This window comes from Ambystoma mexicanum, chromosome 7q (assembly GCF_040938575.1).
Source record: "Ambystoma mexicanum isolate Mex_15411 chromosome 7q, UKY_AmexF1_1, whole genome shotgun sequence".
Classification (NCBI taxonomy): Eukaryota; Metazoa; Chordata; class Amphibia; order Caudata; family Ambystomatidae; genus Ambystoma; species Ambystoma mexicanum.
The window spans coordinates 644428183-644445823 of record NC_090941.1 but is presented as its reverse complement, the minus strand read 5'-3'; the positions used below and the strand labels follow the sequence as shown (position 1 = coordinate 644445823).

Here is a 17641-nt window from a genome sequence, read left to right as displayed (position 1 = left end):
TAGATCAGAGCTGGTCAAGCATTCAGGTTCTGGCGGTAGCAGTCTTAGTTCCTTTTCAATGCTACACTCTCGGTTGCTGGTAGTGTGTGTTCTTTGGCAGGGTTGACTGTCATCTTCACTATCCATGAGCTATTGTCAGACATTGGGTGCTGCTGGTGGTCTTGGCCTCATCCCTCTGTTTTGGCTAAGGAGTAACTAAGACCGCTTGCTTAGGTTTTCCCTTCTCTTTGCCAACGCTTCGGCTTTCAGGCCTCCACCACTGCACACAGGCACTCTACCACAGCATGATGGAGTTCCATAGAATGATGGTGCCTCTGCCTCTTTCTCCTGGTGGAATCTTTCTGGTGGCCTCAGTGCTTTAGGAGTCATCACATAACTGCTGACATAGAAACCAGCCTGCTGAGAGTCTCCACTGCAGCCTGATGCAATGGGTGCCTCACCACAATGCGCAGGTACAGCTTGAAAGGGCCATGTGTAACCACTAAACGAGAGCTACAGATTCATATGTCCAGGTGTAGCCCTGCCTTATGGGGTTGGTGGGAAACAGCCCATACATGTGGCAAAGCCTTGCCTTTGAAATGCATCTCCAGTTAATCTCTGCATTTGAGAAGTAGAGTATACAATGTGTTGGCATATGTGTAACAGCAGCTTGTCCCTTTCCCTCAATATCAGTCATATCTTATATTGTATTTAAATCCTCAGATTGAGCAGAACCATAATTGATCATTGTTAGGTTCAAGCTGGATAAAAAATGTAATGCAAATATTTCATTGCAACAGCTACGTTTAAGACAGTTGAGCACTTGCTACCTATTAGTTTTGGCTCATAGTTTGAGCCAAAAGTAAGAGTATGGAATATATGTAGAGAGGAGAGAATGGAATTGACGCATAAACACATATCAATGTCAATACTTTGCCTGTGTAACCCCTCCTCCTTCTCTTTAGCATGGTGCGGGCGGCATGAAGGCACGCGCCGCAATGGATTTTAAAAATTAGCCCATCTTCCATTGCCTCTTCCCAACCTTTTTAAAATGTAAGACTATTTACCATTTCAATTCGACATCAACCTTTGAAAAGGAAAAAATACTACATATTTCAAAATAATTGGACTTATTTTATAGAAATGTACGATGTATTTTCAAACATCAATACATGCTCATAAATTATATTTATCTTATTAAGGTGTACCTTCAAATGTTCTATATTTCTCATAGATAGTGGCTTACAATTCTTCTGCATGCTTGTACAAATCATACTTCCATACAAGCATATGTTCACTTCTAAGTTTCTGTTTTTTGTTCACAGCAAAAGGAATGTTCCTGAACTACCAGTCTTTATTTTTTCTTTATTTACCTTTAAAAATAACAACGTCTAACCTTAACACTAAATAACACACCCCTAGTGCTTTTGTGTAATGGACTCGCCATCTTCCTTCTCTGGTGCCCCCCTTTCCTCCTGCGTGTCCCACCACACTCCCCTTGCCCGACCCGCCTGTGGTGTGTGACTCTTCCAAGTGTGTTGCCCCTTTAAGGGAATGTGTCCCTCCCCTGTGTATTGCCCTTTTAACATGGGCAATGACTGCGTCATGGCCCAAGCTAATTAAAGGAGCCCCTGCAGCCACGTGCATCAGGGGCTGCAGACTCTCAAAGAGGAAGGACTGAGTCCGTCTCTCACTCATTTAGGCCTACATGCCATGATGCTGTGGGACCCCCGTGCTAGGACGGGGGCAGAGGTCCGCATGGTTAAGAGTATGGCTCTCCCTGCCCCCAAGCAAAGACCGGGTGTTCCTTGGCAACCATCCATGGTGCTGATGTGGCATATCACCCTGGGGCCTGCTGGATGTCCCTAGCAGAACCCGTACACAACACCGCCCACCCCACACGAATTCCCCGAATCTCACCTGCTGCCTATTCTGCCGGTCGCTGCAGCCTGTACCATTCTCACCACGTCCTGTTCCAAGCACCCTTGTTAGCCGCTCCGTTGACTGCCGTGTGAGGGCAGAAGCCATTAAGAGTAGGTCAGGGTCCCTTCCCCTTTTCTCCATGGCAGCCATTTTCTAGTGCAGTTTTGCAAGCTTGTGAAACAGCCACAGTGCTCTTTCACAACATGAAAAGAAAAGGCTATTGGCTCCCCGGATAGCATTGGGAGGTGTTAACAGCTAGAACCCTTTCTGTAAGGGGGCAATAAGGCCAGGGAATGGTGGGGTGCTGTGTTAAGACCCCATTTCGCTTGACTGTTATGCCTCAGGCCATTACCAGGCCATAATTCCCCCATCTCAGGGTTTCTTGCTTAAGTACAACACTGAATATCAGAAGGGAAAGGGTGCTTCCTCACACAAGTTCATCTACATCCATGAAGGAGAAATCTGCAACCTTTTCGGTGTAGAGATGTTTTGCAGTGTGACTAGTGATAGTATTCGGAGCAGTGGGTAATTAAAAATGCTTATACATTAGTGCTGACCTAATAATGTTTTTTGCACCAATCTCAGATAACGTTGGGAAAAGAGTTTATGAAATTAATTTAAGATTTGCTGGTTGGGGTCTTGGTTTGAAAATTGTCATACTGATGGGTGTACTATTTACATACAACGCGCATTTAAGTGAAAATATTATTTTGGGTGTGAGATGATTTCCAACGTTTTTATGTCTCCATCACGTTTGCAAACCATTCATTGCACATTTGTGTTGTCTTTACCCACAGCTCTTAATCACTGGAGAGCCCACATAGACATCATCACAACGTAAGTGTTATATCATTTTTTGTGTTTCCCTTAATTTGCTGTCAAGCTAATATTAAACATTATTTGTGTTAGCTATTATAATGCTACTTTCCTCTACCTATTGGTATACCCAACAAAATGCACTGCAAGCATATTTACATGAATGCAGAAAAAATTAAATGGCTAAATGTCTGCATTGGGTACGTTTGTTTTCTCTCGTTAAAAAGATTACAAAGCAAGCATTGACAAAGCCAATCATTTTGGCGTTTTACTGCTGTTCTTTGCATTTTGCTTTTATAGGCACCAGGGTGCAAGGAAAAGAGCACAGGGATTCCAGGGAGGATGTTGGCCGTGATGCAGGTATGCATTAGAACAATAAGGGGAATAGAGAAAGGGAGGAAGCCATTGAGAAAGGGTGCCATTGATGATGAGCAAGAAGAAACATGAGCGAGAAAGGATGACAGCGGGAGGGTAAGATAAAAGCGAGGGTGTGAGAGGAAGGATGAGAACAAAATAAGGGCTGCAGTGAAAAGGGAGTTTGGAGAAGATGAAATCAGGGCACAAGAGAGAGGGGAATTCTTCAGGTTGAGAGGGAGAGAGACAGTGCACAAAGAGATGGCATGCAGAGAAAGAGAGCTAATGAGAGCATGCACCAAGAGATAGCACAGAGAGACAAAGACAGCACACGGAGAGGAGAAAGAGAGACAGCGCACAAAGAGGAGAGAGTGACAGCACAGAAGAGGAGCAAGTGACAGCACAAAGAGAGGAGTGAGGGGCAGCACATAGATACAGAAAGAGAGACAGGGCGCATGGGGAGAGAGTGACAGTGCATGGAGAGAGAGCCCATAGAGAGAGAATACACAGAGAGCGCATAGAAAGAACGCATATTGAGAAAGATAGCGCATGGACCGAGACAGCGAGAGAGCGTACCCAGAGAGAATGACAGCCGAGAGAGAGGAGCAAGTGACAGCACAGAGAGAGAAGCAAGTGAGAGCACAGAGAGACAGAAAGAGAGAGAGGTCACTTGGAGAGAGAGCACACAGAGAGTGCATAGAGAGAGCATGCATTGAGAAAGACAGGCCATGGACAGAGACAGCGAGAGAGCGTACCCAGAAAGATGCATCATTAAATGCCGCTTTCGGTCTACCAGGCCTAGACCTAGATACTTCACCCATCCCCACCCCCCATGGTCTCTACCCACACCCATACCACCTTTCGAGTAACTTCGTCGTACTCTCTTCCACTGCAATTGTAACCTCATGAAGTTGCAGTGAACTCTATATTTCCAAATGTACAGGGTTTAAAGCTTGTACAAAACTTTAGAAAAAGCGCTCCATAAGTTGCAATAAATCAAGCAACCCTGCTAGGCTGTAATACACCCAAAAAGTGTCCAGATGGACCGATCCTGGGAGAGGATTCAGGATCCAGAGAAGCTGTCACAATAAAAGCACACAGATACCCCTAAGTGCGCTGGCTAACCACCTGTGGGAATAAATGCAGATCAAGGCCAGGGACTTCATTTCACCCAAATGCCTGGGGTAGCGGAAGTGACATCGCATGACCCTTGACCTCTGATGACCTCACAGGAAGTAATGTCATTTGACCCCACCCCGAAGTGACATCATGGGATGTGAAGGCACACGACCTTTCATTGAATTTGTGGTGTTTAAGAACAGGCTAAATTAGTGACTCAACCTCTGAATTGTGCCTAAAATAAACCTTTAATGAGTCTGACAATTATTGTATAGAATTCCAGACAAATTAATACTATTCCTATTCTTTCTTATTTAGGGTCACTGTTACATATGTGGACCGCCCTGTTTTTTCTAAGTGGCCTGGACAAGAAAGCCAGTCACTCCAGAAACAAAGAGCCACATGGTGCTGGCCACAGCCCAGAAACTTCAGTTTGTAAAAAAAAAAAAAGTGTTTTTTTATTTGTAGGGGTAGCAAGGGAGACCACAGGGGTCGCAAGGGAGACCCCTGGTGACCCCCAAATGACGTCCCTGATCCAGGCACTGGGCGGCATTGGTAACAGTGAGGCAAGCAGCCACTGGGAAAGGCGACCATCTTCACTAGCGTGTGGTGTACAGCATTCACAGCCACGTTTCTCTTTTTTGAAGGAGTGTTGTTAATGCACAAGCCTAGGAGGCACTTATTTATCAACCCAACAAGGTCGTTAAAGTCATGCTAGGAACTGAGCCTACGAACAGAGCCTGATTTACAAACATGTTTTCAATAGGACTTTCCTATGTTATAACATTTTTGTGTAGACCAAGGTGTATTTTCTGTTAGGGTCTGTGTATTGGGTCTCTATTCTTGTCGTTCACAGTTTGTTTTAGCTACTGCTTATCTGGTGTACAGGCCTTTGTTGGCACTTTGGTGGGGGAGGGATTGGTTATTTTCTTTGTCTCTGCTGGATTTGGTTCTTTTTGGTTTGTTATTGTTTGGGTGTCTTGTGCACCATGTGTGGTGCAGGTTCTATTACAAATGTATGTGCATTTTGTGTCTGTTTTATTTTCAACATGTTTTTCTAATATAAAAAAACGATTGGCATTATATTCAATTAAATTAAGCTTTTTTCTACAAAAAGAAAAAACCTTGTTTGAGAACCAGTTATTTCGTGATCACTCCAGACCTGTACTGATTTTTTGTGTTTTTGTTTTAAAAAAATGTTTTGTTAATCAAGCCCTATGTCTCATGAACACAGAATGTGCCCCTACTGAGAGCGAAGTTACCGAATACACAAGATTATCAGCTCTAACAATACCCAGGAATCGAATACCTAAAAGCTGGAGGGTAAACATATCGACCCTTAAATAGTTCAATAATTTTTTTTATTATTTTTTTTTTTATTTGTTTTAATCAATAAGATTTTTTACAAAGAGAAGACGTTTGATTTTCAGTCTAGGTGTGGCAGTATGAAGATAGAAGCCAAAAAGAAGACTGCTACAGGACGAAAGTAGGAGACACAGCCGATGATGGATGGTAAATGGGAAAGACCCGGGAGCGAGGCGGGTCCTTTTGAGCGCCATTAGACTGGCGATGGCCTGCTAAGAAGTTCAGTATTTATATAGTCCAACATTTTGTAGGCGGCCAATTGCCACGAGGGTCTGTCCCCGGCCATCAGTCTAGACCAACATACGTCTTGGTCGCTTAGAATGTGATCCGAAAAAGTCCTTGTCAGGTATACTGTTCTGATCCTGGCAGCACTGGTGCATGTCAAAAGCAAGTGCCGGATTGTCTCTGTTACTTCTGGTGCTTTGCAGAAGCGGCACATGTTCGATGAAGAGAGCCCTCTGATTGCCAAGATTTCATTTGTTCGAAGTAGGTTCAGTCGAGCTCTCATAATTAGATCTTGTGCTTGTCTCGAAGGGAACTTTTTGATATATGGTTGTAGCTCGTTGAATCTTCTAATATTAGGCGGTAGGTGCTGTGTAAGTTTGTTCTTTGAGGCTGCCTCACTGGTTTGAATCCAGTCGATTTCTTTTTGTTTTTTTGTAGGGTTTATGAAGTGAGTCTCTTCGTCACATTCTGTGGTCGCCAGTAGTGCCAAATTTGCTTTTGTCCAGCGATTTAATATTTTGCTTTGGCCGTTGTCGCATTCCTTCTTGATTAAGGTGAAAATGGAGACGTCTGACGCCATTCTGGACTTGCGATAGAGCATAAGCATGCTGGATTTCACTGCTCCCCCAAGAGATAGGAGGCTAAGTTCTTTCCTTATTACGGTGATGGAGGTGGAGTTGGGCAGACCCAGTGTCCCTCTCCAAAACAGTGCTTCCAAGCTTGGCCACAGAGTGATGGGTAGGTTCGGGAGTGCATCAGCACCGGAAGTCAGGGTTGGAATTACCTTTTTTTTGTAGAAATCTAACACAGGAATAAGCGAAAAATGACCACATTTCCTGTTGATAGCTTTGGCTTGTTGTCGCTTTAAGATGGGCTTGCATTGCCAGGTCATTTCTGGAACAGTCGAGAATCACTCCAAGGTATCTGAATTCGGAGACTTTTTCGACCCGCTGCTTTCCCAGAAATAAAGCAGATTTTTCTGGCTTCTTTGGTTTTGTGGACAAGATCATGAATTTGGTCTTTTTTTCATTAATCTCTAGTTTGTTATCTCTCATGTAGTCCGAAAGTTTCTGCATTTGACGTTGCAGACCCACAAGGGTATGGTCCAGAAGAACCAGGTCATCCGCATATAAGGTTCTGTTGACATGGGTGTTTCCCAGCTTCGGTGGGAAACAATGAACGTCTTGAAACGTGGTTTGCAGGTCCCCCAAGAAAGAGATGAATAGGGCCGGGGCAAGAGGACAACCCTGTTTCACCCCTTTGTCCATAGGAATTGCTGGGGATAAGAGGCCTTGTTGGTTGAGTCTCACTCGCATGGTAGTGCCAGTGTACAGAGCTTTAATCGGTTCCAGAATCGGGGCGGGACATCCCCAGGCTTCGAGTCTCTGCCAAAGACGTGGACGCTCTACTTTGTCGAATGCCTGGGTTAGATCAATGAAAGTAAGGTAGAGTCGAGGTCCACCCTCCAGCACCCTCCCTTTGAGCGCGGTCAGCAGCAGTATATTGGCTGCGGTACCCAATCCTTTTTTGAAGCCTGTTTGAAGATAGTCGTGACAGCCTGCCGTTTTGACCCAGTTGTTAAATTCTCTCAACACGAGAGATCCGAACACTTTTCCAATACAATCGAGGAGGGCGATTGGCCTGTAGTTTTTTGGGTCTTCCTTATCGCCCTTCTTGTAAATTGGCACAACTATGGGCGTTTTCCAAGATGGTGGAATGGTTTGCAAGTGGGCACATCTTTGGAAGATGTGACTGAGGAGAGGTGCCCACTCTTCCTTGCAGGACTTCAGGTCAACTTTCGTAATGCCATCTGGCCCTGAAGCTCGAGAATTTTTAAGTCTCTCAATTTGTTTTAGAATGTCCTCGATGTCGTCCACTTTGACCCAAGGGGTCATTGCTTCAACCACATTCTCTGTTTGCTCTTTTTCCAAATTTTGGAATAGAGAGCTGAAGAAGTTCACCCAGGTGGATTCGCCGATGTTTGAGATGAATGCGGGTTTCCCCTGCGCATTTGTTGAATTCAGGAGGCTCCAGAACTCACGGCTGTTGTTAGTTGTTATTGTTTTCAGGATTGCCTCCGAGTCCTGCTGGTATAAGGTCAGGCGGTAGCTTTTGAGCCAGTTTTTGTATTGTCGACACCCCTCGACTGCATCCGCTAGAGCTTCTTGGGTTCCTCTGACTTTCGCTTGCCGTTTGAGTCTTCTCATCTTTTGGACGTCACAACCTTGTCGAATCTGTGGTGCAAGCTGTTGTCGCAGACTCTGGTTTTGACCTTTACTTTGTATGTTGCCAGCAGGGGTAAGTAATCAATCTCCTCCCTTGTTCCCCGCTGTGTTTGGGCTTGATATTTAGCTCCTATCTCCTTTATGGATTTTGCCGATATTTTCAGTCTTGTTCGCTGGTTGTTCGGACTAAGCTGTGGCAAGGCGTATTCCCTTTCCACCTGTGTTGTCGTCCACACTGTCTCCAACAAGTTGTGATCACTTGCTGGCACGTTAATCACTTTGAAGGAACTTATCACGGGCAGCAACGATGTAGACACAAATATGTAGTCTATAGTGGCGCTCCCTTCTCTCCTAGTCCATGTTGGCAGCCGTTTAGGGTCAACAAAGGCTGCGTCCAGATTATGAAGTTCGCGAGAGTTCATTAGTTTTAGCCACTCGGCTCCTCTCTTTGTGCCTGGGGCGTTCTTGGCCATTCTGCTGGTGAATTCGTCCGGTGAATGACATGTGGCATTGATGTCTCCACAAATCAGTAGGAACGGAGTTGACTGACCGCCAAAGCCTCGTCAATCGCTCTTTCCATTAGCTCCAGGTAAGATGTGTCACTGATGCCTGCTGGGTTCCAGTCGGTATTTATAATTATCAATGACTCTGCTGGTTGGTTGGCTGGATGATCTTTACACTTTGTCTGGACCACTTTAGTCATCAAGATTGATGGGCTGCTCATTAGCGTGGCGTCTAGTGAAAATCGGCAGCCTTGGCGACATGCTGTCAGTATTCCTGAGGACGGCTGCCCTGTCTGACCTTTAGTTGCCGGGGCGAGGATGATTTCGTATCCCTCTAATGTCGGGGCCTCTGTGAGCCAGGTTTCCTGGAGGCAGAGAACATCATAGTCTCTTAATACAATGGTTCCTTGGCGCATTAGATGGGAGTGTCCCCTAGTGTTCCATGAGCCTAGTCGAATGTTGGTTCTGTCAGCTTTCTTTGCTTTCGTTGAAGTTGGGCCAGGCTCATGCCGCTTGGATTGCTATTTCCTTGCTTCATTATGAAGTGCTTTTGATATCCACGACCCTGAGCCTGACGCAGGGTTGGCACTAGAGTTAAACCTCTGGGCTGCTTGTGTAGGGTCCACCCGGATCGTTTTTGATATCATGAGATCCCTTTTGCTGTAGTTTTGTTCGTGACTGTACCTTGTTGGCGTTGACTCTCCTCCCTGCTCCTTGTGGTCTTTCACCTTAGTTCATTAATTAACAGAGACATGCCAATGCATGACACTTCCATAAAAAGGTGTTAGCAAACGGCAGTCTATAAACATCGGGACTGATTTGCACATGGTTTTTCAATTGGGTTTCCTGTGCAAAAATGCTTTTGTGAATCAGGTGCTTTTGTGAATCAGGTCCATCGTGCTTTGGTGACTGCGAAGCGCATTACTGGACATAGCGGATGGCTGCTGAACACGCCTTTTTTTACAGCTGGGATTCCAGACATCCCTCTAATTGACTTTAAAACTATGCACCCAATTACAAGTCCCTTGAATTATTGATTTAAAGAACATTCATAATTAATGGAGCTTAATAAAGACTGTCCAGCCAGTTTGGGTTTGTAATTTGGTACCACGTTTACCACAAGTTTCAAAATATCTCGTGGATCATAGATCAATTAGCTTGAAATTCACATGCACCTCCTACAGGTGAGCAAAGGCTCCTCCTGGTACACCCACCCCCTACCCCGGGGTAACCCCCTTCAGTGCTGGGTGCAGTGGGGTCTTACCAGGCAGAGAACCCACATCACCGGTCTTTCCGCTTCCCGTGTTTACTCGCAACAAACACGTCATTGAGCAAATTTTGCCTTCTTAGAAAATGTCACAACGCAACCAGTTAATTTTCATTTCCAACCCCCATCATTGATAAGGTGATCCTTACATTCCGACGGTCTGGCAACTCTTAAAAATGCAATGGAAGTCTTCTGCATGTTGCTGAACTGGGGTGTCCAACCCAGCCCTTTAATACGAGGCAGCAATACTTTGAGATGGATGGAGATGCAGAATATACTCAAACATCAATAATCAGACTAACTCAGGAAGTTGACAAAGTGCATCTGTTTTAATATCAATTATCTAAAACAGGGAGTACAACAAACATCAACGAACTAGCTCGATCTTCACACTCAATGCATTTCATTAAAAAAAAAAACATTTATAGTTAAAACTCGTCATCATTGACGTCAACCTACGCTGCAAACTACAAATCCCTACTTGGGAAGGTGATAGGCTTACAGGGAACATCTAGGTATACTTCCCATACTTGTCAGGGGAGGTGATTGGGTTCCTAACATCAGGTGGGGCAACTAAGCCCTCCTCTAGTGCAGGTTTATACGAACGTCATCAAATACACAACATCCCATTGGTTATACAAACTATAGGGCTATCTATTACGTGGTCCGCTATAATTGGTTGGCACCCTCGTACCCCTGTGTAATGTTCCACCTACGTAAGCAGCTTGCAGCCTGGCATCCAGGTGCTGGTGGGCTGGTCATAACCATAGCTTCCCACCAATCAGCCTGTCATCTATCATCACTCTTGCAGCCTGCTAGTCAATTAAGGCTTTGAACTTGGCCTTGGAAATGTTCTCTGTGCTGGGGAATATGAGGGAGTATAGGCATACTCTGTCTTCTTGGTTTCGATACAGCTCGTCCCAATGTCTATTTTCATCTGATCACGTGACTGCAGACCACATTTTAGAGTCTTTCTGCTTTTAAAATACTATTAAATGGTGAACCTCTGACATCTTCGATGTTCTTGTTCCGCACTTAAGACAGGAGTTTTGTTCTTTTCACACATTCTGTAACCACTGCTCGAACATTCAGGCCCACAGTGGCATTGACTTCCTGGTTTTGGACCAACCAAGCCTTTCTTTGAATCACCTCCATGGTTCAGTTTTCAATTTCTAACTGCGACACACTGAAAAAGCCTGCCTGCTTATGGATTCAAGCTCTGCTAAAGTATGTTGTGGATTCATCCATAGTCCATACATTTCCTGTGCCTATACATTGGTGCATCACCGCAATCTATTCACTACATAGCCAGCCTTTAAGAATACTTTGTCTACTTGCGTTACTGCATCTGTTCTGGATGCGTCAGCTCTGCTTCTTCATGACGTCACCAATCTTCTCTTTTGCTCTGTTTTCACACTTCCTCCGGGATTTCATTCCTATGGCCATCTTATTGTCGTGAATGCATGTATGGCTTCCTCAATGGGAACCTTACTTCCAAGATTCTCTTTGGTATAGGTATTTTCACTGGTACTGCACATGTCTCACACTCTTGCTCCCAACATATAGGCAGCATGGGGAGGAGCTTTGGATGGGGGTACTTGACTCCACCTCTACACTCCCACCTCTGGGCGATTCATCAACCACTCTCTCATCAACCTTCATATCTAGACATCCTCGGCTAAAGAAGTGCTTCTTTGGGACCCATATCTTTATGACTCCCTTCAGACATCCTGCTGACTTCACATGCTCATCAGTACTCCAGGACATAAGCATGCATTGTCCACTTCGACTGCAGTAGATCCACTTCCCCACATACTTCTTGTGGTGCTTTGGGTAAAGGAACTTTGTTCCCTCAGGTGCATGAATGCTGGCCTTCACGTAGTGTCGGATTTCTTCATCTGTCAGCTCTTTAGTTTTCCATCCTGATTCAACATCAAGCATGATCTGCATTCCTACAGCTTTCTCTGCAGTCTTCTTGCATTGTAAGATTATTATCCTGATCACACAAAATCCAAGCAATACCATCACTATCAGGGCTCCAAGGATCTAGAATATATCTGCCATCCATTGTGGAAGCCATGAGAATATTGATCCAAATCAGCTGTCATCAGCAATGTCTTCCCCTTTGTCTATCATCTGGACATGTAACTTCATCAGCATCGATATGGCCTCTCGAGGTGCCATTCTCATCATCATGAGAAGGTATGAATGTGCAACATGATTCTCCAATTTTGGCACAAACACCTCCATCCATAGCCGTAATCATGTCCAGGACATATCTATTCTGAAGAGTCATTAGTCGTATGGCTCTCAGCTCTTCCTTGATAGCATTGAATCCCTTTATGGTAGTGTTGATCGTCTGCAAAAGCTCCCATCTGGTTACCTGTAACCACTTAGTATTTGCATCTGTCTGGATCCTGGTCATGAAAATTATTGTGAATATTGATGAAGTCTTACTAAACAATCTGTGTTCATATGGGATAGAATCAAAGGCTTCTATTGACTTGGGTGAGAAATAGTTCTCTCTCTTCATCCGATTTAGGAGTTCGGAAGATCTCTTCTTCCTCAGGTGAGCATCTGCTTTCGGGAACTCAACAATGTTCAGGTCACTTTTAGGAATTACCAATGCTGGAACATGGATATTCACTATAGAACATAGTCCTCCCCAATCCTTGGGTAGCTTCATATAAGCTCTGGATCCACAAGCCCAGTAGTGATCCATTATCACTGTTGTTCCAGTGCTCATACCTGGCACGTCAAAGATTCAACCACAATTCTGATTCTCTCCAGGTTTCTTTGTGCCATTATTTCTGAAACATAGCTTTGCACTATCCAAAGGCACTATCTGTAAGGGCCCTAATTTGTCTTCAACCCATGTCAGTAGTTTAGCAAGTGTAGGCCATAACAGTTTGCATCCCATTTCCACAATGTCAATGGTTGGTTTGTAGCAGCCAATTACTACACACGTTCTGCATATAACTGCTACTTCCTTCCATCCATCTAGAGAAAGTACTGATCCCCAAATCTGCATTTGACCTCTGTTTTTCTATCTTCAAATGTCTTCTGTTGCTTTTCCTGGACTCTCAAGCCTTTTGTTCACTTCCCACCTGATTCCAGCACCTTTCACTCCAGGCTGTTTGTATCTTATCACATGATTTCTGGTGTGGGCTCTTGCTCTTGTCTTTGTGTCTTAAACATAATCATCTTCATCTGGATCTGTCCATTCTGTTTCCCATACTAAAGAGGCTGTTCTGCCCATGAACTGACCTCTTGCTCGGCAGAGTGCAATGTGAGATAGACAATGTGCTGTCTGAACATCTATTTCAATGGCTATGAATATCTTAGACTTCCCCATACAATAAGGCAGGAGTGCACATACATAGCATTCCTCCTCTGAGGTTCGTTTACCTACCTCTTTCATGTGCTGATACCATATAGTGTTTCCCAAATATGCTGTGCTATCTAGATAATCATTCAATTCATGATCATCCTCCCTTGAACTTCTCTTAGGTCTCCTTCTTGCCTCATGAGCGTCTATAATCATCCCATGAAGTATATCAGCATAATTCCTTCTCAGTGGGGGAATAATAGGGGCATTTGTCAGTGAAATCAGTGTCTTTACATGTGGGACTGGTGTAGAAACATAAGGTCTCTTCCTACTGGCATAATACGAAGGTATCCAAGAATCATGAAAAACTTGCAAAGCCGACCTCCCCCCAAAGGGAAGCATAGACCTATCTGTCACAGGACTAGGCACCTTCATATGTACCACTGGAGTAGGGACAATCACATAAGGCCTTGCTGCCTTATAATTGCCACATCTGTACCCTCCTGCTGCATAGGAAGATATGCTACTACTGCCTTGTTCGGATCTACATAATAGACAGTACGTACTGTGAGAGAAAGAAGAATGAAAATGAACATGATGCATGTATATATTATGTACCAGTATGTCCATCTTACAACAATAGCTCCTTGCACGTCGTGGTGCTCTCTCGATGTTTGCCACATTGTTGTTGCTATCAATGTTGCCCATAGTGCTTATGATTACTTTTAAGGAAGGAAAAAACAATTTTGTAATCGGTCAATCTCATGAAATATTCTGGCAACTGTTGGATCTGCTCCACAAGCAACTGGCTGATTACGGGATGGTTGATAGGATTCCGAATGAATACAAAAGAGTCGTCTTTCCGCCAAATCAAATTAGGATGTGCTTCCAGTAAATAGTAAAAGACCAAGGCCAGTAAATTGTGAATATCATCACTCGATAGACCCACCCATGCGTTCAACGAGATGTGTCAGGCAATAAACAGATCTGACTACGAATTTCATGTATCAGCCAATTTATCACAGGTCAATTTCTAGGATCACTCAGAAATACATGAGTATTGGTTTGTCATCCAACAAGATAAGGATGCTCTTCAATCAAGAAATAAAAGACCATTCCTATCAGTTTGTGTGCATCTTTGTCAGACAGGACCATCTGTGCTTGCTGTACTATACTCAGCTGTAGCTGGAGGATTTGCTCTGTAATAGCTGTGAGTAGTATCCTCACGATTGGACCATTTTTAGGATCTTGCAAAAACACTTGTATGTCAACAGTTCTCCCAACCAATGAAGGATATGCACGAAGAATGAAGAGGAAAACAGCAAGAATGGCCCACTGAACGTTGGCATTAGGCACCACCATTGGCGCCATCAAAGAGAAACTCAGTGAGAAAGGAATCGGGGAACTACTCCCTTTTCCAATCATCAAAGATGAACTCTAGGTCTGCCATTTCTTTTCCCTTCAAGACTTCATGATGTCTCAGTCCAATGTTACCAAGCTCCTGTGGCTGAAAAACAATAGCTTGTTTCGCTCCTTGCTTACCAGCTACAAAGTGTGTCTCGAAAGAACCACCTTCCTTAAGTTGCAACTGAGTTCGTGAGAAGAAGGTCTCGTAGCTGCTGCTGGCAACGCTGTCCGGTAACTATTGCATGCGTTAACGTGTTGTTTTTCTCCCTCTTTACAGATGCGGCATATGAAAATGTGGAGAGTTATGGAATAATACCGCCGGTGGTAAGTCTATGGTGGTAAGAGGTTGTATTTGTTGATTCCCTTGGCTCACCTTGTTTTTTCTTGTGTCCCCTAGGTGCCGGATTATGGCGAAGAAATGATGGAGACAGTGCCAGATCTAAAGATGCTGTGAGAACTGGTGAGTATGGCGCCGTGCTGGAGCTGGCGAAGCGACACGTGCAGGACTGATGTACTTTCCAGGTCCGGAGATGAAATGGTTCTGGAATTAGGTGAGGAATTTGAAATAAGTTTGTTTTCTAACCTTGTCCTTTTCTTCTTCTTTATTCTAGGAGCTCCGGATTCGAGGCAGGCGTGGCAGAAGACTGGATGCTGGCTGCAGGCACGTGGGCGTGGCAGAAGACTGGATGCTGGCTGCAGGCACGGTGAGCATCACGCTGCTGGATGCAGAATAACGCGAAGCATGTGCTGCTGTTCGGGTGTGGTTTAAATAGCCTCCAAAGTAGTTCCAGGTAAGAAGTTCCCTAGAGCCACACCTAAAAAAAATAGTCCCTGTATCAAAATAGTCCCATCCAGGCCTCATGTAGGCTTGGACTCTTTTGCAGCATGGTCTGCATCAGGTAAGTAAAGTCTATGAGCCTGGCGCCTGTGGCGCCAGGACTGATTTCTATGATGAGCCTGGCGCCCAAGGCGCCAGGACTGAACCCAGACAGCCCCTAGCCGGGGCTGCTGAGGTTTAAACAAATGTCTGGATGCCTGCTCCCGGAGCTGAGGGCCTTGGTCCTGATGCCCGGGGTAGGCATCATGACATGTACATGCTCGTCATCTGGCAGTGGTTCAGCTACAAATGTGGCAGGTTTCACTGTTTTACATCTGATTATTTTAATCACTGGATTTCATATAATCACCTTAGAAACATAAGCTCTTTGAGACGTCAGTGTACCTTTGGGTTTTTCCAAAACAGCATAATGCATGCTCAACAAACAAGGTCATGGAACACCCCATATTGGTGTATAGTCCAATAAACTCTTTATCTGTCTACTGGACAGTCTCTATGTCCTTCTTCCTCGTCATTGATCTAGTCTGCTCATGCTGAACTTCTTCTCTGTGGCTTGCTTCCAAATGGGGTCGGGGTGAAGTGGTCTCGGTGCTATAGATCTTCACGTCGCTGAGGAATATCCAAGCGCATCTCCCTAAGACATTCACTGCCGATGGTGTGACGTCCTCTACGATAAAAGCACCATTAAATATGGGTTGATGCCATTTGCGCACAAAGTTCCTGATCAGAATTTGATTCCCGGGACATAACTTTGGCAATAATAGTTTATTTGGTCCGGTTGCTCTATGGCCTTCTGTGTTCTGACACCGACACCCCGTCCGCTTGAGTTGATCAGAAATGACAGAGATACTTGTAGTCATACATGTTAAGTATGCACGTAACTCGTCTACTAACAATTCTGCTGTTGTCTGGACATCACTTCTAGTCCTCGATGGAGGAGTAAGAGGCGTTCTCATTCGCCTACTTGTCACCAGTTTGTGGGGCGTAAGGTGATGGTCAGAGCCTGGTTGATTCCTCAGTGTATAAAATGCAAGAGGCATGCAATGTAGCTATCCTTTTTTCAAAGTTAACTTTAGCTTAGCTATCCTTTCCTTGAGCAGACTATTGAGCCTCTCACATATTCCATTTGCTTGTGGGTGATAAGCAGAGGAAAACGTATGCTTTATACTGAGCAATAAGCTAATTTGTTCGAACACTTAATTCCCAAAATGTGGGCCATTATCTGATCTCAATACCTCACATATTCCCCATCTAGGAAACACTTCTCGGACTAACAACTTCGCAGCGCAAGTAGCGTCTGGGTGTGTGCCTAGGCCAGCCTCGACCCACTTAGAAAAGGGGCACACCACAACTATCAGATATCTATAACCATTACAATCCTGCAGCATGTCAACATAATCGATATGTAAATGCTGAAAAGGACCATTCGGTCAAGGTATAACTCCTCTGACTGTTCGTAGCGTGTGCCCAGCAGTAAAATTTTGACATATGATGCAATTTACTACATAAAAAGCAACATGTTCTAACAAATTCGGTACAAACCAGTCCTCCACAATAGTTACTGCAAGGCTTTCCCTAGTGAAATGCGCAGGGTAGTGTAGCTGTTCCAACGCCACCCTTAATAAGGTTACAGGCATCACCGGTTTACCAGTGCTTTCCTGTCACCACAATACCTCAGAAGGCGATAAAGAACACCCCCTCCATGTACACAGATCTTTCTCATCTTGTGGTGCTCCACCTTGAACTTCCATCAATTGTGTCTTTGATAAGTTATTAAAGCTTTCATTTACAATCATCACCCCTCAGTTCTTTCATTCACTTCAGGCGTATCAAAGCTCATAATGTCTGTTGAATATGCAACTCTTTTTGCTTCTTCGTCTCCGGCTTGGTTTCCGTGTAAAATAAAGGCTGCTCTCTTAGTGTGCACTGCGCACTTAACGGTTGCAAAGGCTACTGGGAGTTGTAGTGCTTTAATACATCTGTCCAATAAGGCAGCTTGTTGCACTGGAGTGCCGTCCACTCGGAGGTAGCCCCCCTTTTCCAACGTGCTAGTTCTGCGTGTACTGTCGATGTCACGTAGGCGGAGTCACTGTACACGGATACTTCCTGGTCTGCGCTGTTCTCAAGTGCGATAATCAGCGCCACTAATTCTGCAGCCTGTGCTGATAAGTGAGATGGTAGTCATGTACTTGTTATTACTTCAAATTCCCTGTTAGCCGTGTGCCTTATCACAGCGGCATCTGAATATCTTTGCCCTTCAGTTTGATTGATTTTTGAAGACCCATCAATAAA

At 44.6% G+C, this 17641-nt stretch overlaps 1 protein-coding gene across 2 annotated transcripts in view; it reads left to right on the top strand.

Moving 5' to 3' along the window:
- LOC138528519 (cilia- and flagella-associated protein 337-like) overlaps positions 1-17641 on the top strand; it is an 875503-nt gene that overhangs the window by 631201 nt on the left and 226661 nt on the right. For both annotated transcript variants that reach the window (XM_069640251.1, XM_069640252.1), the window contains one exon: positions 2700-2739. In XM_069640251.1, the coding sequence (XP_069496352.1) occupies positions 2700-2739 (40 nt within the window). The remainder of the gene's footprint in view (positions 1-2699; positions 2740-17641) is intronic.